Below are 25,479 nucleotides of genomic sequence, written 5' to 3'. Positions count from 1 at the left end.
GAAAAGGAGCTGTGAAATGAGCAGCAGTTTGAATGACAAGATGTATCTCTTAGGTTGTCTGAAGAAGTGATTAGATCTCTCTAAGCAGAAGGTAATGTGATATACAGTACGATTCAGGTCCAAAGAGTATAAAAGAAGGTATAGTCCAGCTGCTAGCACTTATGAATTGGACTCTTCATTTTATATTCTACATCATCAATGTTCTACATCAATGTAATAAAATTAGAGCACTTTGGAACTGGTGACAGTCTACACTCATTTACATTTCACAACTCCAAGAAATACAAGACATTATTTTGGACAAAACTGGAAATTACAAGGAATGAACAAGTATACTGCAAAACAAAAGGGTTATGTACAAATATGATTATGAAGGCCAGGGAATGTAGCACAAAAATCAAAACAACCACTGTATTTTAATAAACATTGCACTCTCGTTTTACATTATAGCAGAGTGATGGTTATATACAGTACAGCAGATATTAGACAACATTTATTTTTGTATTAAATAATTAATAGTTATGACAATTACATGATAGAAAGGGTTGTGAAGTGGTTAACAAAACTGTACATATCGGATTCTTTTGGTAATGTAAACTTAAGATTCCAGGTTTATTTGTAGAACCCCATGACTGGCCCTAAGAAAACGAATAATTTTTACTTTTTAACTCAACATTCAGGTTTTGGATTATTCAGTAACATGCACAGTAATTAGAGCACTTACACTCTAAGGCAGTAAAGTTTAATATTACTATATTGAGCTATACACTGAGGGGGCACTAATAAAACAATGTTCAAACCCATTATGCAACTTGATGTCTAAAATGTGGTATCAGCATTACAAGAACACTTCTCTTTAGGAAATTATATTTCACTCAGCAAGAGCGCATGGTGGTAAATTCCAATGATGCACAAAGTTAACAAGTGCATCCCACAGGTGTTCTACTGGATTCAAGTCTAGTACACAAGACTCTGCTGCCTTCGTTCTGGAGCTACTGTGTTACTGTACAGGATCTGATCTGGCCACGGTGGTGTTCAGGTGTCTCTGTGGCAATCTGGGATACGGGACAATATCAATACTGAAGATGCCTCACTCAGTGTATACTGAGCAGATTGTGCAGGGCATGGTGATGCATGGCTACTCTTGGTTTCGAGTTGAACACATCTGAAAGTATCAAGACTGTAGACATGATATTGTTGACCAGAGTCTTACCTAAAGTGTCCTACTCTCAGCATACCAAGGGCCTCTTCCTTTCTATGTGGCAATCGTGGAATTATGGTGCAACCATGATTAATGAACGTTTTCCCCTGTTTGTTTTGCTCACAGTCACAGGAGCAGTAACACTTGAACATTGCTATAGTTGTGATAAAGTGTCATAAAGCTGTGATTTTCATGTTTTGTAAACAGATTCAGGAACGAAGTGAATTAAACTTTTCACTAATAATTTACTGTATGAATATATAGTTCTGGGAAAGTAATGTAACAAATATCCATTATATTTTTCATGCCTCTTAGAATATAATGTATCCGATACTTTATGTTGTACATATTCCCTTTAAGAAAGGGTTGTAACTTTAAACCTCAGTTCAGGCATCATGATGATCTAAAGAGTACTGTGGAACTCCGATCAACCATATTCCAATCAACACTGCTTCAAGTGACATTTTCTAGTGTAACGATTCAATGCTACTGTTTGCCTTCCTTGTACCACACCAAACAATGAATCTTAGCTAGAACAAGATAATGTATTTTTCTGTTGACCTTATTTTAATACACTAATTTAATTGTAATACACTATACTGAATAAAACAGAAAAATCAACAAGATTAGCATGAGTATTACGTCCCATGTAGGCACATACTTGTGAATTCAATAATGCGAATGTCAAACCAGATTTTTGTTCATCGCACACTGTCTGTATGGGCAATATCACAATCCATTCATTTTATTTTTCAAATACAACACAAAGTACAAAAAATACTTTGTTTAATAATTGTCAGTCTATTTAATTTACTTTCAGATTCTGTAAAAACCCATTAATGCGGTTGGTTGCAACTCTGTTGCTTTGCAAACTAAGCTCATGTTTGCTTTGGTATAAATTTCCTATCAAATTACAGGCTTGTTTATGTCTCACCTATCCACAATCATCCTGGAGAAATGGGACACTGTAAATGTTATGCAGAAAAAACAGTTTTTTTTGCAGACGGACTGTCTCATATATTTATGTGCAGGACCAAGAGACTGTGCAGTTATACAGTGAAAACAACATTCTAACCAAAGGAAAATAAGCAACAAATTTGTGATCATAAGTAATCAATATTTGATATTAATCAGTATAATCTTGATATTTCTGACTGGGTAATGTTTCTCACAGACATTTGTCTTTCTTTTCAATCCATGAACCTTCATAAGAAACTTTTCTCAGGTTTCCTTGTTAGTCAATAAATTACGGGTTAAGGAAACCATTTGATGTGGTGCAAGAATTCCATGTTCTGCTGTATGCCATGTCAGACTGGAGACCTTACGGTGTCGGACAGAAGTATCTACCGGCCCATCTCTCCCTCTCCCGGCTCCTGCTGTACCTCCTCAGACTCCTGCGTGGCTGCTCCCAAATGTTCCTCCAGCACCCCCAGACGGGCTTGCTGAAGGGGCACAGTGTGGGGCCCGGGGTCCTTGCCGATACTCTGCTCCAGGGGCTGCTCAGGGTGGTGGCGCTGGAGGTGCTTGACCACCTGGAATTTCTGCTTGGCTCGGTAGGAGCAGTGCAGGCAGTGGAATGGGTGCTGCTTGGTGTGGGTGAGGTAGTGGTGGCGGAGGCCCGCTGGCCAGCGGAAGGCGCGCTGACACACGCGGCACACGTAAGGCCGCTCCTCGCTGTGCTTCTTCTGATGGGTCTTAAGCAGGAAACGGGTCTTGAAGCCTTTGCCACACTTTTCGCAAATAAAAGAACGCACCTCGCGGTGGCGAGTCTCTCGGTGTATGCGCAAGGCATCGGCGCGGTTTGTGCGGTAATCGCACTCCTCGCAGACGTATGGCTTGGCACCTGTAAGGATTGGAGAACAGAAAAGAAGAGGAAAAAGAGTCACATTTATATCTGAATGTGAAGTTTGTGCAGATACCATTCCTCTTGGTCTCTTAGGGGACAGCCTACCACATCACATATATCAATTTATTTAGCCGACACGGTTACCCTAGATCAGGGGTTTCAAACATCCGGCCTGCAGGCCAGGTGCATCTCACTCAGCAAATCTGTTTGGCTTGTGTGGTGCTCGGCCGTGATTTAATGTGCACCGTGTCTAAACCTACACACTGTGGCGGGGGAAAACTTTGTGAACCCTTTGGAATTATCTGTATTCCTGCGGTAATTGCTCAAATTCCAAAAGGTTCACAAATGTTTTCGAGCAATTTTGGTCCGCACACCCTCACACAGATCTAGTTTGACAAGCGTGTGTCTTTGCACGAAAACGGTAAGAAAAAAAATAGACAACATCCGAGCACAATTCCTTTGAACTCCTTCTCCCATGTTTTAGAGCGACAATAGTGACCACTGGTCTCAGTGAAACTGAGCGTAGTGCAATTTGTCTGATCTCAAAAGGATATGTTTGAACACAGGAATAAGAGTTTTGTAATCATGTGATTGTTCAAGAGAAGTGGACCAATTTAAACTTCTTCACAAAATGGACATTCTTTTATTTCTATGGAAAACAGGCAAATGTTTCCAAGAGCTACAGTGATAGTTGTAGAAAAGAACTTCTGTTTTTATATCACACAAAGTCCCTTTGCTTGCCAGTTCTGTTTCCCAGTTAAAAACTCACAAATTAATCTAATAAAAAAAACGTTTTGTTTATCATCAGAGGTTCTAACATTAGAGATCATTAGTCTAATCATTCCTCAAGCAGATTTTACATGAGATGCTGTTCATTAATCACACAGCTCCTTTAATTTTCATTTATAATCGTTACACATATGTCTGTACATTTATTTTTGCCAGCTGTAGAACAAGATTGTCTGACAACATTCTTTTCCACAGACTAGAGATTTATGTAGTGTACAATATTTACGAATCACATTATATGGTTATATGATTAATAATACTAAACACATCCCACAGAGGGCAATGATAATGTTTTGCTAAATAGAATTAGTGAATATACAATGACTGCTAATTGCATTTTAAAAGGAAATACAGTATGTTGTTGTACAATAAACATAAAAAATGTGAAAACAAGACAAAAAGGTTTATATAATGGTTGTGCCTAGTATTTCAATAGTTTATGGTACTACAACATTTCAAATCTTTAAAACTAGCCATACAACAAATGTTACACAGTATAGTAAGGTATAAACCTCAGTAACTAAGAATACAGAATTTAAAAAATCCACATCCACTAAATGCAATATCACAAAAAGGTGATATTAAATACATAATGTCAGAAGTTGTATAACTAAAGAAAACTTTAGAATTCAAAGTATATTCCTGTACAAATACAGTACAATAATGCTGGTCACCCATATGATTTACTTCAAACTTATCTAAAACAGGTTCAAAGCATTATTAAAAACAAAAGATAAGCATTATTAATACTTTATAATTAAATATAATTTAAATCTGTATAAATACTAAAATGTAACATTTACTTCTGATTAAAGATTTATGCAGATATGAGAGAATATTTAACATTTGTATGTTTCCCTTGGAATTTCAAGCAGAAGGAGAAAATCACCACCACCAAGCATTACCTTGGTGGTGATAAGATAAGATCACTTTATTGGCCATACACAATTTCTTGTATTAGGAATTTGTCTTTTTGCATATTATAGCCTTCGTCTGTTATTGTATAAAATCATACCTGTGTGCTTTGTCATGTGGTATTTCAGCTGGTTCACCCACTTGCATTTGTATCCACACTCTGGACAAAGATACTTCCGCTCCTCCTGATGAGTTCTCATGTGATACTGAAACACAGCAAACCGTGACAAAGCTAAAACACTGGAGATCATGGTGAACAAAAAGTTACTGATTTGTTATTAATAGGAGTTATTTTTGTACTTCACTGAAAGCTCATGCACAACAACATGGATCTTACCTTTAGGCGAGATGGATCAGCACAGGCGTAGCTGCACTGTTCGCAGTGGTATGGCTTCTCTCCGGTGTGGATGCGGATATGCCAGGTGATTTTCTGACGGTTCCGTGTGGAGTACTGGCAGTCAGTGCATTTGTAGAGCCGGGTGCCACCATGAGACCGAACATGCTGCTCGAAGACCAGTTGGTGGCGACAGGAGAAGCCGCAGGCAGCGCACTTCAAGGGCTTCTCTTCAGGGGGACCTTCCTCATGCTCATCTAGGAGATGCTGAACCAAGAGCTGGCGCTCTCGAGCAGCGAAGGGGCACAGCGGGCATCGTTGCGTGAAGTGAGTCTTGCGGTGCTCCTCGAGGCCCTCTCGGGTCTCAAACATCACCTGGCAAGTGGGGCACTCAAGCTGGGGATGCTTCCGAAGTAGGTGGCTCTTGAGGGTGGCTTGGCTGTGGCAGGTGAAGTCGCACTGAGGGCACGCCAGGTTGGTGGGGTCTTGGTGCTGCCTGTGACAGTGCTGTTTTAGCGCTGTCTCTGAGCTGAAACGTGCCGTGCAGTGCAGGCAGGCGTGACTCAGCTCCCCCGTGTGGCAGCTCAGGTTGTGGCGGCTCACGTCGTTCAGGCTGTAACCACTGTAGTCGCAGAGCGAACAGAAGTGAGTGGGCTGCTTCTCGTGGACGCGCTGCCGGTGCAGCCGCAGCTTGGACTTGGTACCGAAAGTCTGGCTGCATAGCTCGCAGGAAAGGCGGCCCACTCCCGTGTGGAGGGATTCATGGGCTTCCAGACGGTAGCGGCGTGTTGTGCTGAAGTCACAGAAATGGCATCTGTAAGGCTTCACACCCTCGTGCTTCAGGGCCACGTGCTGATTCAGGCAGCGAATCTGCTTACAGGTAAACGCACAGAACTCGCATTGGAGACGTGGCCGCTTGCCCTCTATGGCAGATGAAAGGCTTTTTTTACCATGAATTACTCTGTGTCGGTCAAGAGCTTCTTTTGATTTGGCCACAAATGAGCAAAGCTGGCACTGGATCTCATTTGGCTTCAGGCAGCCACGTTTACAGTGGCTTTCCAGTGCTCTCTTCTGATGGCACACAAATGGACAGGAGGAGCAGGAGAAGCGATGGCCAATCTTTGTTCTCCTAAAATCCTTTTCAATTTCTTCTTCCTCCTCTCCTTCATAATCATCTGCATTACTACCAGCTTTATCTTCTTTAACCTCAGCTAAATTCCTAAGTTTCTTCTGCTGTCTTGGGCTACAGAGTACCTTGGTTGCAGATTTGCGGTTTAAGCATGCTGTACAGTGACGATTTATGGTTGAAAGTCGGCAACAAGTAAAAGAGCAGTTTTTACATTTGTATTTTCCACCTTCTTGTTGATAGCCCTTTAAAACTTCTATCTCTTGAGGTAGGGTTAAAAATGTTAGTGCAGAATCTTGTTTTTCAGTACTCACAGATATACTTTCACCCTCTGAAGGGAGTGCTTTGCTGCTGTCTTCAATGCCTGGTCCATCTAGCATGTTTGTGTTGCCTTGGGTACCAACAGAAACCACATGGTCTTGAGATAGGCAACTGGGTATCTCCTTTGCCCTGGTGTGTTCAAAATGCATCTCAACATCATGACTGGCTTTCATATTGTTGGGAGTACTGTCTGGACTTCTTTCAAGTTGCTCTTTCTCTGCTGGTCTTGGTTGTCCACCTTGACTCTTTGCTAAACTGCCCTCTTCTGATTTTTTAGCTACCAACTGTCCAGTGCGACGTGGGTGAAGAAACCGGCTGTTCTTTTTAAGGATGACTGGACACTTCCTAAGTCTGTGTGTATTGAGACCACGCTGTTGCTTGAACACCACACCACAGTCCCTACACTTGAGCACAGCCTTTCTTGATCGACATGATGAACGACAGTGCTGGTTCAGGGATGTCTGTTTGCATGTAACATATGAGCATCTGTCACACCGGAATACAGATGCTTTAGTCTGAACAACCAGCATCTGTACCCTGCCCTCTAAGACTAATGCTTCTGCCTGATCCTTGTCCTGCTTTCTCAAAGCCTTCAAAACAGACTCTGACTGAGAAACCTCCAACTTCTCCCTGCCTTTGGGTTCTGACAACAACCCACCTTTCTCTTTTCTTTCTGAAATTTGGCCGTTCAAAATCTCCTGTATTGTACCATCCACAGTTGTCCTGCCTTGCTCCAGTCTGACACCACTTTCTCTCAGTCCTGTTAATTCTTTTGGTGGCACCTCACTCTCTTCAGTATCACTTTGTTCCTCACAATCTGCCAACACCATATCTTCTTCTGCTTCATTTAGTCTGTTACATAGTGGTGCTCTAATCTCTTCAATAGATGACAATTTGGGATCAACAAGGGTCTTCTCTGAGGTCACATTTTCAATACTTGATATATGAGTCAAAACCAATGTACAGCACTCCTCTTCATGAACAATACCTCTTTGGTTCTCACAGATATCTGTGATGGACACTTCTTGACAATCATTTTGGGTAACATTAGGTGACTTTTCTTGGCTTGCATGCATATACCCTTCCAAGCACAGTTGTTCTGAACCGGTTATTGTTGGAGTTGCTTGACTGCATTGATTTAGAATCTCTGAAGGAGTTTTGCTAGTGTTTTCAAAGACACAACCATCATCTGATATACCCTGCATTGCAGGAAGTCCAGAACTCCCCATCTGATGGTTGGAATCTCTCTCAATGCTAGCAGGTACTTCTGGAGTCACAATATTACGCTCACTTAAGACAGGATCAGGAGAGATAGTTTGCTTTTCACAGCCATTCTGCTGAACATCTGCTGTGTTATTTTCCTTCTCTCTCTGAGCATAGTTCTCTAGCCACTCTTTATCTCCTGGCACATAACCATGAACCTTTTTCTTATGTAGAAACAGACTGGTGCTGCTGAAAGTGCAGTAGGAGCATAGGGCACAACGAAACTCACGGTGCCGCGTGTGTTTACAGTTCTCATGGTTAAAAAGAGCCTGACGGTAGTGTGTGTGATAGCTGCAGTACTTGCACTGGAAGAGAGGTAACTGGTAGTCGCCTTCTTGAGAGTGTTTGATTCGCATGTGCTTGCGAAGCTCATATTTGCGCTTACAGGCAAAAGCACACACTTCACAGATAAGGGACTTTTCCTGGTGTCGGAGCTTATGACTACTAAGTTGATCTGCCCGGTGGCAGCGGTATGAGCACTGGTTACATTGATACCTTGGGGACAGAAAAAGAGGTACGATCATCAGTGATAAAATCAGTGCAATCTTGTCATCAGAAACATGATCTAAAAATATACAGCAAAAAGCATACCTCAGGTCACCTGCATGTTTCCGCATGTGCACATTTAGGTAGTGCTTCCACTTGGTGACATAGCCACATTCTGAGCACATATAATTCTTATCATCCGAGTGTGTTAGCATATGCTTTGAAAGATAGGTTTCATCCCGGCACCTGAAATCACACAGTTTGCACTTGTGGGGCTTCTCACCTGGAAAAGTATGTATGAAATGAGAGAGAAGGAAATATAAATACTTAAGATTTTTTACAACATTTTAAATGGTTTCCTTAAAAATGCTCCAAAAATTAAATCATCAAAAAAATAACCACAACATCAAAATTACCACTGAATGAAAACGTTTTTTTTAAAAAAACACAAGATAAAGTAAAGATACTCATACTTACAACAGACATACTGCTGTGTGCAAATGTTCAGTTACCCCTGGTTAAACTGTGTTTAAATTAATCTCTAGGAGAACAGAAGGGGACAACCTCTACATGGTGCAAAGTTAAACCCAACAAATTTCTGCAAATTATAATACACAATTACTATTTATTTTCTGATTTTAACCAATTGAAAAAACAAAAAAGTGAATGTGGCAAAATGTTCAAATGTTTAGATGACCTTCCACTTGATTCATTACTACTTTTTTAAAATTTGTGTTTTCCAAATGTCCCAAAACTTGATTGATTCATTGGACATTAAATTAAGCCAGGTGAAGACTGAAATACTCTGTCATTTGTAACCTCTCAGATTGTGATTGTTGTTCTGCCTATTTTCAACAACCGTGGGTTCCTTGAAGCAGCTGTCTGGGGACTTGAAAATAAAGACAGTTCACTCTTAGAAACCAGGGAAAGGCTATAAAAATCTAAATGCTTCCAGGTTTGCAATTTTTGAAGGAATTGAAGTTAAAGGGAACCATTGAAGTCAAGGCAAGATCTGCAACCCCCAGACAAATCTCAGCATTGCTCCAACACTGGTCAAATCTACACACCAGAACTCACAGATCACTGCAAAGGACCTGCAGAAAGGTTGAGCTGACACTAGAGTAATTTTCCACAGTACAACGTTGCTTACACAAAAATGATCTCCATGAAAGAGCCAGAAGGAAACCTTTCCTATGGCCTCATCACAAAAGTCAATATCTAATGTATGCAAAACAAAACCTTGATAAGCTTGAAACACAGCACCTGCTGTGGAATGATGAACTTGTTTGAAACAAAAAGTTAACTTTTTGGCCGCAACCACAGAAGATACATTTGGAGGAAAACGGGTGAAGCATGTGAAGAAAAGAACACCTTGCCAACCGTTAAACGTGAAGGTGGATCTAAATTATCTTTGGGGTAGTGTGGCAGCCAGTGGCGCAGGAAATATTGTGCGGATGAAAGTAAGAATGGATTCAAATAACTATTATCAAACCCTAGAAGCTAATGTCCCAGAGTCAGAGAAGAAACTGAAGTTCAAAAGAGGTTGGATATTTCAGCAAGACAATGGTCCGAAACACGCAGTACCTCAAAATCAACCATGATGTATTTACAGGAACAAAAGATGAAGGTTTGCAAAGGCAGGGCTTGCAAGAGGATCACTACTATTTCAAAGCTAGAAGAGTTCTGCAAGGGAGAGTGGGCAAAACCCCCAGAACCAAGAATAGAAAGACTCTTAGCAGGCTACAAGAAAATGTTTGGAAGCTGTGATTTTTGCCAATGGAGGGTTTAGTAAGAACTGGCTGACAGGGTTCCCAAAGTTGTGCAAACTTTTTGGAGATATTTGGAGAATATCCACAAAACTGTAAATAAATACTAATTGTGAATTAAAATTTGCTGAAAGATGTCATATTTAAGTTTGCACTGCAAACGTATGTTTTGTGAACATCTTTCACTTAAGAGATTCACCGAAATATACAATTTGATCAGGGTGCTTACAGTTTTGCACACAACTGTAGAACACATAATCAAATTAAAGTAAAATCTATGGTGGGGGATGGGCAGAATTAGTAAAATACTACATAATTCCAGAAAACGATACTGCTTCCTACATATGTATTCTGATTAAGCTGAATTATCGTGCCTGGCAAAAGTATTCACCCGCTGTAAGCTTTCCACATTTTCTTGTCATCTGAGCATGCAATCATGATATTTTCAAACCAGACCTCATATTTAGAATTTTCACAATCTACTCCAAAGTGAAAAAGCTGAAAAAAATTAACACTATGCAAACTTGTTAGATTTGCAGTGAATATTCTGAACCTCTGCTACGGCAACCCTAAATACGTTTAGGTACAAACAATTAAGTTGGAAAGGTCATATACAGTAAACATTTTGTGAGGATCTATAACTTGGAGAGAAACATTAAATGCCCAAGATACAGCATGGCACAAAACCTTCAGAGCAGTGAAACAGTGAAATATTTTTTAGAAGGTGCTCACCAGTGTGCAGCAGCATATGTCGACCCAGCACGCGCTTGTGAGCAGTGACAAAGCTGCACTGGGAGCAGTGGTGGATCTTCTCGTTGGCGTGCAGCCGGCTCACATGCTCGCCAAACTCCACGGGGTTGAAGGAGGTGAAAGGGCAGAAGTTGCAGCGAAGCTCTTCACTGCCGGGGTGGCCTTGGCGCTTGTGGCGTTGAAAGTTGCTCTTGTTGGAGCAGGAGAAGTCACACTGCGTACAGTGGAAAGCCAGGTGTGTACGATAGTGGGCCTCCATGTCTTCCTTTGTGCCAAAAAAGGCACTGCAGGCGTGGTGTCGACACTCCACAGCCTTAACCCCGTGGGTGTCCTTCGCATGCCTCTGGAAATCCTTTTTATCCACAGACTTGAAAAGGCAGCCCTCCTTGAAGCAGACCAGGGCCTGCACTTCAGATGACGTGTGGTGAGACTTCATGTGGGCCTTCAAGGCTTGGCTCAGTCGAAATGTCTTTCCACAGGTGGGACAAGGGTAAACATCTGAGTAGAAGTTATCCTCTACCTCCTCACCATGGACGCTGGCAAGGTGCCGGCGAAGGGAATTGCGCTCGACCGCGCTGTACACACACAGGTGGCAGCGGTGGAGTTTCTCGCCAGCCTCCCGCTGCATGTGGATGCGCAGCTTGCTCTTGCTGGTAAAGTAGTGCTGGCAGTTGGGGCACTGCAAGCTGGGGTCAGGGAAGTGCAAGTGGAGATGCTCCAGCAGGTGGGTGCGCTTCTTGAAACAGCGGCGGCATTCTGGGCAAATGTGGGTGCGATACAGGTGTTCCATTCCTTTGGCTATGTGCCCTATGATGGAAAAAACATCAGGATAGAACTAAGATCTAATAATGAACATATGTGAGAATTTCCATCCATTCATTTTTTAACCACTTCATCCAACTCAGGATTGCAAGGGAGCAGGAGCCTGTCTTGACTATCTCAGTGTGTGCAGTGGAAGGGGATGTGGTTGCGGCAGTGTGCCTCCATTTCTTCCAGAAGCACAAGGAGGGGTTCAGCCTGGATGGGATACCAGTCCATCGCAGGGAACAGAAAGACACACTCACACCAAAGCCAATTTTCCCAGAAGCCAATTAAGCTACCAGTATGTCTTTGAACTGTGGGAGGAAACCAACATAAACAAGGGGAGAGCATACAAACTCCCCACAGATAGTACTCCAGGTCTAGAATTAAACCCAGGGCCCCAGCTATGGCAGCAATGTTAGCCACTGAGACTCACATGCCGCCATGTAAGAATTTAAGACAATTGTTTTTTTATAGTACTACAAAATAGGATAAAACTTTTATTGAAGCAGTTTGAGAAGTCCCCACCCTGCTTGTATAAACAGATAAGGAATGCATATACTATGTACTGCAGTCAGTGCATGACAGAACTGACTTTCTCCCTCTTCAGGTTCTAATTTACATAGGCATTACAGTAAATGCCTTGTAGTTTTATTTACAAACTATTGATGGTTCAGATTAATATAATCTTACATAATCCATGGAGTTATAAACTAAATTGTAAAAGTAAGTTTTATGAGGAAAGAAAAGTTTTTGGAAAGATTTTGTGGGAGCCCTGAACATCCGAAATAGTCACGTAGCCGAAACTGACATCCTGGCATCTTTCAAAAACAGCAGGATGAGATCTTTTGGCTTTTATTCAAAGTGACCCACATCCCAATATTTTACCTGAATAATCTGTGACGTTCCTTGCTCAAGGATACAAGAGCCCTGCACACCTGGGATAGCAACCTTCCTGTATAAATCCAGAGTCCTATCCACTCCTCAAAATTGTTCCTCCAGAACCTGACATGTTTGGATCAGAAAGGCTAGATGGACTGAATATTTTCTTTATTCGTAGTGACTGCATGTTCTATCCTCCAATTAGTGCTAAATTGCTGTAAGAGGCTGTGTAGCCTGTGTGTTTTAAAAAAAAACAAATGGTTAGAAGTTCGGTGGGTTTGACTAATTTGTCTTAACTTACTCACTGAGGTACCAAGGACTGTTGCTGTGAAACAAGACTTGAAAAACACAAAACCCAAATCCAAACTGAGTGGTTATATAATAAATTATCTGGAAAAGCAAGTGGTAAAAAAAGTTATCATGTTATTATGTGTTTTTAGGGACAATGGCTGGAGAATGTGCCATTTTTTTCCAATGTATGAAATGTATGAAATGTAGCTGGTGCTTCTGTTTACTTTTTTGGGAAAATGACTAAATGGAGAAGAGGTCCTGACCAACTGTATGAGAATCAGATGCCAAGGTACCCAGCAAAGATTCCCTGTGATGCTACCTTTAAAATGCCGATCCTTAGAGTCTGTGGTTGGGACTGTCATGTCTCCTGGCTCCTTCTCATTCTCTGCTGCACCCTTGTTCTGGCTCTGGTGGCCTTCTCCTTCAACCTCCTTTTCCGCCTCTCCCTCAGTCGAGCTGGTGACCTTGTCTAGGGATCTCGTGCTTTTCTCTGGTACGTCTTGTCCTGCTTCACTGAGATTCGCTTCCATCTCCTGTACTGGAAGGGCCTCCGTGTGGTCAGACTTCTCCTCTGAGCAAAAAAGACCACGCGAACATTTTACAAAATGGAATCCTCTCTCTTGGCTAGGAGGAAAGAAACTGTGAAAAGTCAACTACTACTGGACGACACGGTAGTTGAATTATACGAGTTAAATAGAGGTCTCACAGAGACATTACATAGTGACTTTCTAATTAGTTTACAACCTTGATATATTTTCTAATTTTTCCTAAGTTTCCCCACATATATATTCTAAGCATCACATAAATATACACTTCTGGTCAGAATAACAGGATAACCTAGACCATGGTGATAAAATTCTAGTCCTTGCGGGCTGGTGCAGTCCCTGCATTATTGGCGTAACTGAACTAATTTACCAGCTTCTCCCAGCTCTTCATTTGTGGTATGTAAACAATCAGAAAGTTACTTTATTTAGCGTATGACATACATTTGAAGAACCAAATGATGTTGTGTTTATACAAAATGTGCAGTAAAGTACAATGGCAATAGAGTAAAGACTGGGGGGTGTTGTGCAGGTATATATACTGTAACTTGTAAAGGGGGCAGAATGCCTTTCAGGTGTCAATCACGCCTCTGGTGCTTAGTAGCCAAGAGGCATTGTTTTTGAACTTGATAACGACTTGGAACACACTATAATTTCCAACCTAAATGACAGAAATGAGAAATAAAACAAATGTGTTTGTGGTAAAAACCAAGTGGTGTTCCCACCTCAACCTTTAAGGGCACTTGATCGTTTCAAAACGAAACTTCACAATGTTCAGTTTTCAAGTGTCTACTTATTATCGAATCTGGTTAAAAGCTCTATTGTGTATAGTTTTAGAGTCCGAAGCTGAGTTTTGGACGATTACTAAATTTGCAGCAGAATCTCCAGTTGAGACCTCATTAACTCGAACAATGAACTGGTGGCTGCAAAACTCAAGAAGCTGCCAGAAAGAAATCAAATTCAGCATCCTGCTGGGCAAACATGTTTTCTACTTCAGGTGTGAGAAAGACTTACTTTAGCTTACTGCCCTGTCTTTCTCACACCTGAAGAAGGCTCCACGGCCGAAACATTGTGTTTTCTTTCTTCTCTTTTCAGCATGGAATAAACCTATTACTTGTTCTTGTAATAAGTGCATCTCTGCCTCCCAATGGGATTTGAACAAAGCTGCTTGCAGGCACCTTTCCCTTCAGAGCCACTTCTGCGACCAAAGGGAATTCCTCCATACCAAAAGGCTGGGACTCCTGTATGAGCAGAATTCATCTAGGGTCCAAAGGAGCGACCTCACCTTCTCTAACAATGTTGTCCATTTTCTACTTGCCAAGTGCCCACGTTTGCTCAACCTGATGTAGAAGCAATGCCCCTTGGACAGAAGAACAATGGCTCACAACTGGAAATGGACAAGTCTGGTGGAGATGGCCTTACCTTCTACAGCGGGACTGGAGGGCTTGTGTCCTCGAGAGTGCTCCCCCAGCTGCTTGGCACTGGTGGTGACAAAGTCACAGCGCGTGCAGTGGAAGGGGAAGTGGCCACGTCGATGAGCCTCCATTTCCTCCAGGGTGGAGAACGCCAGGCGGCAAGAACGGAAGGCACAGGGGACGAGCTGCAGCGAGTGGACAGAGCGCAGGTGCTTCTGGTACTGCTGTCGGTCCTGGGTGGCAAACCCACACCCGGGCTCAGAGCAGGAGACGGGTTTACTAGGCTCATCTCGGTGTGCTCTGTAGTGTTTTTTCAGGGCACTGGGCCGGGGGAAAGCCTCACCACACTGTGGGCACTTGAAAGTCTCTGATTGGGTCGTTTCTGCCCATTCCACCGTGGTCAGGGGCTCAGCAATGCGAGAGCAGATGGGTACCAGGCAAGGATGAGAAGAGAAAAGGTTGCTGTCGGGGAAGTTCTGGGTGCATTTTTCACAGTGGTACAGTCCTTCAGTTTCCACTGACACTTCTGTTATCTCTGTTGAGGGGGAATTGCAGATTTTAGTGCACTGATCAGACAAATCTTAAAAACAAACTCCCACCAACCATTTTCTCTTCTGATAAAAGTATTCACATTCTGTAGAAACAGGTTACATTATGAAATGAGATTATGACAAAATATTGAATTCGGGATAGTCTGTGAAACAATGTGTTTAGCAGATTGACCTGCGTTTACTATTTTGCCATAAATTTAAGGTTGCTTTACCTGTTGTGGTAGTGCTTCCACTTTTCTCCAGAAGCAGAGCAGTGTCAATGGCACAGTGGATATTCTGTACAGAGCTGTTGCCCAGTGCTGTTCCTGCTGGTTCTAGAAGACATGCTTTGGGTGGGCATTGAAGAGGATTGTGCTCCTCTTCTTGGCCACACAGGAACAGACTTCTGCTACTCTCCATCCTCCAGCCTTATATTGAAGCCTCTACTTCTTTAGTTCTAAGTCCCCTATAACAAAAATAATAATTTTGTCCCAAGAAAGCACGGTTAAACACCAACAGCGCTTTAAATCGTTACTTTTCACAACTCATTGCATATTTTAATCTTGGCCTACTTGGCCCGTATATGCTATATTCACAGCATCTTTCCTTAAAAAATTAAAAGAAAATCTAATTTCTTTATCGTATTTCAACGAAGTTCATATTAAACCGTTAGATGTATCACGCCAAAAATGCATTATTTTCTCATCTACTTATACAAAAACGAACGATAATTTATTATATTCCAATGAATGACGTTATGCAATGGGAAATATCTTAAAGATTATTAAAAAATGTTAACTTAATACGCTAACCCTAAATTACTTTATTACTGTATATTTAAAGATATAGGATATAATATTTTAAAATAAAGATTTGAGTTCCAGTACTAAACATTATAATAGCACGCTTATAAAGGAAAATCGCTCATACCTTCTAGTTTAAAAAATCTCAACCCCCAAAGTGAGCTTTGAGAATATTCTACTCCGCAAAACAACATATTTCATTACTGTGCTGTAGCGATATTTTACGTGATAAAACCTATTACTTACGCAAAGTAATTACAATAACATTGTTTATTGATTCGGGAATGTTCTTAAATTACTTTTCCAACAGTTTTTGCAAAGCATGAAAATGCGTAGTTACTGATTATTTTATTTGAAGTAGAATTGTGTGCCCCGCGAAAGGCTATCTTGCAAGGATTTTTATTTGTCTTGTTTTGATTAAGTTAAAAATATAGCTGTTATACAATAGCATTGCGACAGAAAACATTACCCTATAAACAATTTCAATATTAAAAAACAGGAAACAGTCTTTACTCACATCAACGCTGTACACCGCCATTTTTGTTTATATTATTAAGTAGGTAGGGGAGTGAACCTGCAAAACCCTTGATCCACTCCACAGTAACAGATCATTTCGATAATATATTTTTTTAATACACATGCGTTTTCACCAAACCTCTTTTTAAAAGCCACGTTTAAAAAATGAATATGCTACATGTTATCGTTGTTTTAACTGGTCTGTAGTGTTATTGAAGAGTTAGGAACTATTATTGCTAAGCATATCCTTGACGGGGAACGTTGAAAGGAGAACAACGGAAGCACAATAGAGGTCGCCATGTGACTTGTCGGCGGTGATCATATTATAGAGTATTTGTTGTCTTTGACTTTCCTTCAAGAAAGTCAATCAGTAGCTCAATCGGTGATGGTGACAAAGCTGTAGGAAAGTGTCAATATGCAACGTACGGAACCTCTAGGAAAGATCAGTGTATATTTGGGTGGGACTGGGGTTTGTCGAGCGTGTAAATCGAGCGTTTTTTTAAGAAGAAAAAAATAAATTTTATTCAGACTGTTCAGTAAAATACATGATCACTTCTTTAACTCTCTTAGATGTCAAAATATTCGTTTTTGAGTTTGCTTGATTGAGGTGTATAGAGAAAGATAATTACGCAGATTTGTGAAAAATACAGCAAAGTAAAACCAGGGTAACTGAACAAAGAGCTGTAGATTACACAGCAGACAGCACACCATCTGACAATACACACAAAAAATCCTGTGAGTTTTGTTTTTTTATCGTTTAAGTATTAAATAGTTTTTTAAAAAACACGTGTCTTTCAGGCTGTCCTGTATTAAGTGTTTAATTGTGCAGGAATCTTGGGAAAGTCGTGGTCATGACCTTTTCAGAGTTCCTGGGTGCCCTAAAGGACAACCCTTATTTTGGGGCTGGGTTTGGGTTGGTGGGAGTGGGCACAGCTCTGGCTGTAGCTAGGAAGGGTGCACAGCTAGGGATGATTGCCTTTCGCAGGCACTACATGATTACCCTGGAGGTTCCCAGCAAGGACAAGAGCTACCAGTGGCTGCTGAGCTGGATCACCAAGCATGCTCGGAAGACTCAGCACCTCAGCGTGGAGACCTCCTATATGCAGCATGAGAGTGGCCGTGTCCGCACACAGTTTGACTTCCTCCCCAGCCCGGGCAACCACATCATCTGGTGAGGCCCTCTGATGTTCTGTGGGACTGCCTTTTGACCCTCAGCTAGTAGAAACTCGATTAAATCATTGATTACCATTTATGATCAGTAAATTTAAGCATTCAAGAAGAAGCAGTTGGAAAGGTGAAGGGACAAAATTCCAAATTCCAAAACTAACCCTGTTTGATCTTAAAATAAGTCCACAGAGCTACGACCGGTCGTATTTTTTTTCAACTGCTTGCTTTTAGCTGAGCCTCCTATTTGTAGGTTTTTGCATTGCTGAGCCTAGTGTATACATTGTACACACATTCGCTATATGCACCAAATGACCTCCTCAGTTTTAGACACCTACTGTAGTTTCTCCCATTTTGCACTGCCACGTTGCGCAACTCCTCGTATATAAGCAGTGGATACAGTTGTTTTCATCAATGAGTGATATGCATGCCTCTTACATTTTGCAGGTATAAGAAGAAGTGGATTAGAGTGGAGAGGACCAGAGAGAAGCAGATGATTGACCTCCATACTGGCACACCCTGGGAGTCTGTCACCTTCACTGCCCTGGGGAGAGACCGAGAGGTTTTTTTCAGCATCCTCCAGGAAGGTACTACTTTGATTCTTCCACCTTTTGTGCTTTGCCTCTCTGAAGTCTGGTCGCTCCTGGTGGTGCAGTCCTCTGTGGTTGCACTGTCAGTAGCTAAGCAAGAGGATGGCGCAGTAACCCTTGACTTTGATTGAACCCGGAAACTTGGCATTATCAGCACCATGCCTATGAGCTAACTTTCTATTTTAAGATGCAGTACTGCAATAATCATTTCTCTGATAAAATAAGGGATATAAGGGAAAACATGTAAACATAACATAGACAGCACCCCAGGAGCTGAACCCAGGACTCGAGCACAACGAAGCAGCAATGTTAACCACTGTGTCACTGTGCCACCCATTCTTATACAACCTCCTTTTTCCAATTCTGTATAGTAATGCAATGCTGTTCTTAAAGCCTTTAATAGGCTGAGATTAAAGAGATTTAAAAAGCTGAGATAGAATCTGAGATTAAACCTGGATAATACACATGCAATAACTTATAAAATTCATTTTACAGAATCCGTGGGTAAGACTTCGGATCGGTTAATATCTTGCCCTATATTTATAAGCAATACAGGATACTTTTTAATATAAGAAAAATGTATAATGGATTTTAGCATGACGTACAATTACTCAAGTACATCTGTGAGATTGTACATGTTGTGTATGAGCCTTTTTAACCTCATAACCTAGATTTTAACCTGACCAGCTGCCGCAAACAGTGTAGTGCTTTATTTCTAAAAAAATCTGTGTGAAAGAAATTTCGAAGAAAATCATAGCTTATTATGGCACCAGGCTAGTTCAGTGTCACAGTTAAACAAAGCCTTAAAGTGTACATTTAAGATTGAAGAGGGAACTTGATCTGTTTCCGTGTTTCCGCAACAGCAAGGGAGCTGGCTCTGAAGCAGCAGGAAGGGAGGACGGTGATGTACACAGCCATGGGATCAGAGTGGCGTCCGTTTGGGTTTCCACGGCGTCGGCGACCCATGACCTCCGTGGTTCTGGAGAGGAGTGTGGCTGAGAGGATTGTGGATGACGTGAAGGAGTTTATTGGCAATCCCAAGTGGTACACTGATAGAGGTACAGAAGCCCTTTCCTGATTGGGCTTCCTGATTGTTAAGAGCAAACATAAAAATGTAAATGTGCAATTAGCTGTGTACTTCTTTCAAAGAAACAGTGAGCCCCAGTTTTAAGTTAACTGAAGTCACTTTACTTTGAAAGTAGTATCATTAGCACTATTTAAGGATACAAAGCAACAAGTAATAGGTTTACTCCATGCTGAAAAAAAGAAGAAAGAAATCACAACGTTTCGGCCGTGGAGCCTTCTTCAGGTCCTCACACCTGAAGAAGGCTCCACAGCCAAAACGTTGTGTTTTCTTTCTTCTTTTTATCCACCTGAACAATTTAAGGATAGCTGAGTAATCTTTTTGACTAGAGAACTACTAGTATTTCTTTAAGCCTGATTTTCTGTATGTAGGCTTTGTGGCTTTTTTCAGTAAATGCCCACTGCATTTAAGTAATCATTTTTACTGCATATTGGGAGAATGTCTGAAATACAGTTGTATTTTTGTGGGCAATGCAGTTACATTTTTTTAAAGTAAATGACCTGTTTCTTGCTCAGCCCTTTAGTAGTTGTTTTTTTTTTGTAGACATACAGCGACTATAAAAAGTATTCACCTGCTTGGAATCAAAATGGATTTGGATTTGAGAATTCTTACCTAACATAAGCTCCTTGTGATGTAGGTAAAAACTGAATCTTTTCCAAGGTATTCCAGGAGCAGTGAGAGCAGCAGTTGCTGGCTAATCCAAACATCTATGATATTAATACAGCACACACAAATTAATGTTGTTCTGAAAATAACAGAAATGTATAGTTCAGCACTCAAGATTATATCTCAGCGGTGAATATGGCTCAGCAGATTATCCATTATTCTGCAGCAGGTGTGACAGAAGATGCAAATTTTAAATAAGCAATATGTTTATGAGCTATGCAGCTCAACCCTGTTTGTGCCGAATTATAGTGCTGACCAGTTAGCTACTGTATTTCAACAGATTTTAAACAAGGTCAGAATTTTCTCATCTAGTGAATCCATTGAGGGTAACAATAATTTTGTTTTCTTGTTAAGGGATCCCTTACAGAAGGGGCTACCTACTGTATGGACCTCCAGGATGTGGCAAGAGCAGTTTTATGTGAGTTGCCCTGATTCACTGGCTTTGTCTCAAACAAAGTTTTCACTCTGTATTAATTGTGGTTATTTGGAAAGAGCGGATGCCATATGGATGTGCTAGGTTTCCTAATGTTATATAATATATTCTGTTGCTAATTACTCCTAACGAGTGTAATAGATTATAATATATATATACTGTACACATGAGGTCATGCTGGATTGTTCTCAAAGTTTCCAGACTCTTCATTCATTTAGAAAAACGTCTCAGGTGGAATATAAACTGACTAAAACAAAAAATGGCAATTTGATACACCTGACAGCTCTGTGATCATCTGCAGTGAGGAAAAATAAGAACTGGTGACCCCTGGCAGCTTCAGAGACATATAAATACGGTGGAACTTGCACACGTATTAAAGGTCTGCAGTATGTATTTGTATTATTTAGATATAGTTTTGTGTTTTTATATTTTTTCAGCATTTTCTACTGCCACTTTGCATCCTTGGCCAACAATTTTAGTAAATTATAACATAAGCAAGAAAGGCTCCATAATGAGTAATGGCACATCTTTCAAAGATGCACACATGACCTGTAAAGGTGTTCACTCAGAGAACAGTCTGGGCTCCATTACTCGGATGTTGCAACTCTGAGCATGGGGTAATGTCACTTCCTGATGTGACCAGTTGTTTCCCCATCATCAGCACGTGTTGATCGACAGAAAACTGTCAGGGGTAGGGTTGGACACAGCAAAAAGTGTACTCCTTTGACTTGCAGGTTAGCAGTAATGTCAGAGAAAGATGTTCTGCTTGTCCAGTTGGTGCTACCTTTCCTACCACAGCAACATGTCTCAGTGTCTCATTCACTCCAGGATGGGCACAGAAGATGTCGCCACTTTCTCTTAAAAACACAATTGTTGATTTCAGACTGATTGGGTTATGGGTAATTCTGTAATTAAAACGATTGGGTTTTAATGCAGGTTTGCTGGGAAAGGAGCAGGGGTCACAGTGGCTGTTTCCCTGCAGGGATGTTGTTTTCATTTCATGTACCGATGTGTATCACAGTACAGCGCTGGCAGGGGAGCTGGAGTACAGCATCTGTTTGCTGAGCCTGAGTGACCAAAGCCTGTCTGATGACCGGTTGAACCACCTTCTGAGTGTGGCCCCACAGCAGAGCATCATCCTGCTGGAGGACGTGGATGCTACAGTCATCAGACGCAACCTGGCTTCGGAGAGTATGACACAGAGATGGGGGGGAGGAGGTCTAGTGCTGTATACAGTATATATATGTATTGCAAATCACTTATTAAACATGGAAACAGTCCTATTGCTGGTCAGAGCTGAAGTTGATAAAGAACTGCTCTTGCTTATAGCTTTTATAATTGCTGTATAAAGAGCTTTAGAGAGTACCTTATTGGGCACCTTTCAAAATTGATCTATGTCATAGTGGTTAACATGCCCAGTGTCTAAACGTTGACCTCAAATAAAACGCTGGCTTGGGCCCAACATTCTTAATTATGTAAAGTCAGTCAGCAGAATAAGAAAGGTAGTCAAGTTTTGCTGAAAAGATACAGACAAGGGACTTTGGGATTGAAATATGTCTACCTGTGCATTCATGCCATTTTCACTTGCAGCACTTGAACAAAATTGCCTTTTAGAGGATATAGTTTAATGCCATTTTATATTGTAATAATCCATTCCCTGACTTACACAGAGGTTCAGTTTCACACTGCTTGCCATTTCCTTCAAACTTACTCTTAAAGAGCTGAAGTATTTAGTTATTGACTTAATTGCTCCATTTAAGATGTTCTTTCATCTTCTGGTACTTGTGTTTTAACAAGATTTTGAAAACCTGCAGTGACACCAGTTCTTCAGGATAAGAATTGGTCAGTCTTCCTCTATCCTGATGCTAAAGGGAGACAATTTTTGGCCTCTATACAAAGTGTATCTAAATGAAAACTGAACAGACAGACATAACCTGGCAGATTTAAAAAGCAAAATCAAATATTTCTACAAATTTGAAAAATTCAGCTGTTTTAGGGAAAATGCTTTTCTCAAAATTAACCTGAGTCTCTTCAGTGCTTGAATGTGCATTCAAGTAAAGAAAATTGTTTTAATTCACTTTCCATCTAATCTTTCTTACCCTTCTGCAATTTTGTTTTATTTCTCTTTTACAGTCTAACTTTTAAATACTGTTTCGGTTACATTACCTTGATGGGACAGGGCTAGAAAATTCTGGTCTCAAGTTAACAAAGATCCAGTATCAACACTTAGTTAGGGGCTACATATCTGATCAGCTAACCTTGGGCTGTGAAGGTATTGTTAACATCTGGTGTCTGAGCTTCTTTCCTAGATGAGAGGAAGAGCAAAAAAACAACATGCAGTTGTCTGAAAAGACAGTATTGTGAAACTGGATTCTTCTGAGAAAGGGTTTCATGCAGTTGAGTCCCATCTGTGTAGTATAAATACTACAGTCTATTAACATCCTTGTTTGTGGCAGGGATTGTTGTTACTTTGAAAAGTACATTTTTTTTAGTCAAAACATCAGCCATCCTGGTGGAAAGTTAAGGTGAAATGGACTACAATGCCACTGTATTGGTCATGAAAATAAATATTCTTAGGAGCGGTTACCTTATTGCTGTATAAGAGCAATAAGAGACTGCTGTATAAGAGACTGAAAATGTGTCTAGTCTGCAAGTTGCCAGAGCATTGGTGGTAATGTTTTGAGGCATGTATGTTTCTCTGCTCTACAGACCCCGTTGCCTATCAAGGCATGGGAAGACTGACCTTCAGTGGGCTCCTAAATGCGCTGGATGGTGTCGCTTCCACTGAAGCCAGAATCGTTTTCATGACAACCAACTACATTGACAGGTAAGCTCCCACAGTTAAGGACAATAATTTCAGGCTGGTTAAATACTGTACTTGTGAAATTAAGATCGTAGTTTTATAGTTGCTCATCAGTGTTTCTCCTAGGTTAGAGTTGTAGATAAAGTTGTATGGTAACATCATCTCATGAGAAATATAGACAGCGTGCCTGAACAAGTAGGTACGGAGTTTACACACTGCAGACCACTGTGACTTTGTCTCAGTTTTTTGGTTTTGGTGCTTCCTGTCTCAGATTGGACCCTGCTCTCATCCGACCTGGCCGGGTGGACCTGAAGCAGTACGTGGGGCACTGCTCACAGTGGCAGTTGACCCAGATGTTCCAGAGATTTTATCCCGATGTGCCTTTGGGAGAAAGTGAGCGGTTCGCCGAGCGCGCACTGGCTGTCTCTGCGAGTCTCAGTGCTGCCCAGGTACAGGGACATTTCATGATGTACAAGCTGGATCCTGCTGGCTCCATAGACAATGTGGAGGACATTGTTCGTTGAACCAAAAATGTGTTCATGGTAAAGAACCATGTGTTGACTGGATGGATTAACTCAAATTTCCCTTTGGACGATTCTAACAAAGTGATTAATCTGGATGCCAACATATTTTTTGTGACATACCAGTAAATAAATGGGAATGAAAAGAACTGTTGGTAACCTGAGACTGTTGTGGAATCTATAGTTTGAGGGACATCTGGCATACATAAGAAAGAGCTTAGTTAAAGCTTTTGACATTATTCTTAAAATACTGCTGTGTTTCCCGAATAGGATTCAATGTCTCTGGCTCTGGTTATATTTCCTTTCAGACACCCGGGTTAAGACAACCCGAGCTTCTTAATATCAAGGAAACGTAATGTAACACTTGTCTTTTATCCATTTACCACAGTAAAATGTATAATTCTTGCTTGTTTTCATTGTTCGTCATTACCTTTCTTCCCATCTTTTACCTGTTTACTTACACATAATCCCTGTCAAGCTCCACATAATGTGGTTGTGTGCATTTTGGGTAAAAGAAAACATGGTTGTTGTCTGAATTGTGAAACGCCTTTCAATTATCAGCGAAAAGCAAACTGTGAAGATAAAACTGGTTGGTTCAGTTATACATTTTTCTTTAAACATTATTTAATAAAAATACAAAGATACTTGATAAAAGTATAATAGTTCCTTATTTGTTCCAATAGTGGTTAGCATTGTTGCCTTGCTGCGCTGGGACCCTGGGTTCAATTCCAGACCTGGGCTGCTATCTATGTGCAGTTTGTTCTGTATGCTAACGCCATGTGCACGTGGGTTTGCTCCAAGCACTCTGGTTTCCTCCCACAGCCCAAAGATATACTGGTAGGTTACTTGGCTTCTAGGAAATGTGGCTCTGGTGTTAGTCTGTGTCTGTTTGTGTCTGTGTGTACCCCACGATGTACTTGTGCCTGGTGTTTTTAATGGGAGAGGGTACAGCTCCCTTATAACCCTGTATTCGATAAAGTGGTTTGAAAATGGATGGATGGACCACTGAAAATCAGGAGTGTTCTATAATTTATATTTCATTCTCAAACAAACAGTGATTTTAAATTTCCACTGTAAAAAAAAAAGGGTTAATTCATTCTGTGCTGCCGCATAATAGGAAGTCTATTGAATAAAATTTTTAGTTTGAAAGAATCAAACTAAGCCTCTAAATGTTGTACTTGCAGTTAATTATTCAACTTGTTTAGTGGTATAATAAACATTACTTTATATACAGGTAATTGCTTTAACAGCAATCATATCAATTCCTTTATCTCTTTATTCTTCTCCATGGATGTTTGCTCTCCTAAACAGAATTTAGAGTTTTATAACTGAAGTGCAGTGACTTTTAGAAACAAATCAATGTATCAAACTCTTCGAACAATGTTGAGTGCTCAGTAAAGAAATTCTTGCATAACCCGGTTGGGATGTAATACTGTTCACATGAAAAACGGGTGAATCCACTGGCTCTATGAATTGCATTCTGTCTTTGTTGGTACTGTTGAGACTTTCGCATTAGCACTATTATTGGCTGCATTGCATTTTGAATATTTAGACATAATAATCCCAAAACTGAAACACACTTTGTTCAGCTAATTTTTCTTCTCTGCTAGACTGCATTCCAGGCATTGCGTGTGACCTGAT

At 40.8% G+C, this 25,479-nt stretch overlaps 2 protein-coding genes across 3 annotated transcripts; one reads left to right on the top strand and one right to left on the bottom strand.

Annotated features, from left to right (window-relative positions):
• Positions 1 to 396: 396 nt before the first annotated feature.
• znf142 (zinc finger protein 142) lies at positions 397 to 16,795 on the bottom strand. 2 transcript variants are annotated; one of them, XM_088604998.1, is made up of 9 exons: positions 16,579 to 16,795; positions 15,492 to 15,724; positions 14,736 to 15,263; positions 13,091 to 13,342; positions 10,780 to 11,604; positions 8,387 to 8,564; positions 5,089 to 8,290; positions 4,852 to 4,957; positions 397 to 3,044 (listed from the first exon to the last, which is right to left on the bottom strand). In XM_088604998.1, the coding sequence occupies exons 2-9, from the start codon at positions 15,676 to 15,678 to the stop codon at positions 2,545 to 2,547; spliced, it is 5,778 nt and encodes a 1,925-aa protein (XP_088461124.1). In that variant the 5' UTR covers positions 15,679 to 15,724; positions 16,579 to 16,795; the 3' UTR covers positions 397 to 2,544. The 2 variants fall into 2 exon arrangements, with proteins under 2 accessions (XP_088461124.1, XP_088461125.1); XM_088604999.1 differs by lacking the exons at positions 13,091 to 13,342; positions 14,736 to 15,263; positions 15,492 to 15,724; positions 16,579 to 16,795 and adding an exon at positions 12,487 to 12,678.
• Positions 16,796 to 16,829: 34 nt separating this feature from the next.
• bcs1l (BCS1 ubiquinol-cytochrome c reductase complex chaperone) lies at positions 16,830 to 24,995 on the top strand. Its single transcript, XM_088605012.1, has 7 exons — positions 16,830 to 17,748; positions 18,189 to 18,328; positions 19,195 to 19,389; positions 20,436 to 20,499; positions 21,536 to 21,705; positions 23,224 to 23,341; positions 23,589 to 24,995. Exons 1-7 carry the CDS (start codon positions 17,429 to 17,431, stop codon positions 23,839 to 23,841), a joined length of 1,260 nt encoding a protein of 419 aa, XP_088461138.1. The 5' UTR covers positions 16,830 to 17,428; the 3' UTR covers positions 23,842 to 24,995.
• Positions 24,996 to 25,479: the final 484 nt, after the last annotated feature.

This window comes from Lepisosteus platostomus, chromosome 14 (assembly GCF_059453375.1).
Source record: "Lepisosteus platostomus isolate fLepPlt1 chromosome 14, fLepPlt1.hap1, whole genome shotgun sequence".
NCBI lineage: Eukaryota > Metazoa > Chordata > Actinopteri > Semionotiformes > Lepisosteidae > Lepisosteus > Lepisosteus platostomus.
Note: the sequence above shows the minus strand (reverse complement) of the source record. Positions and strands in the feature narration are given on the sequence as shown.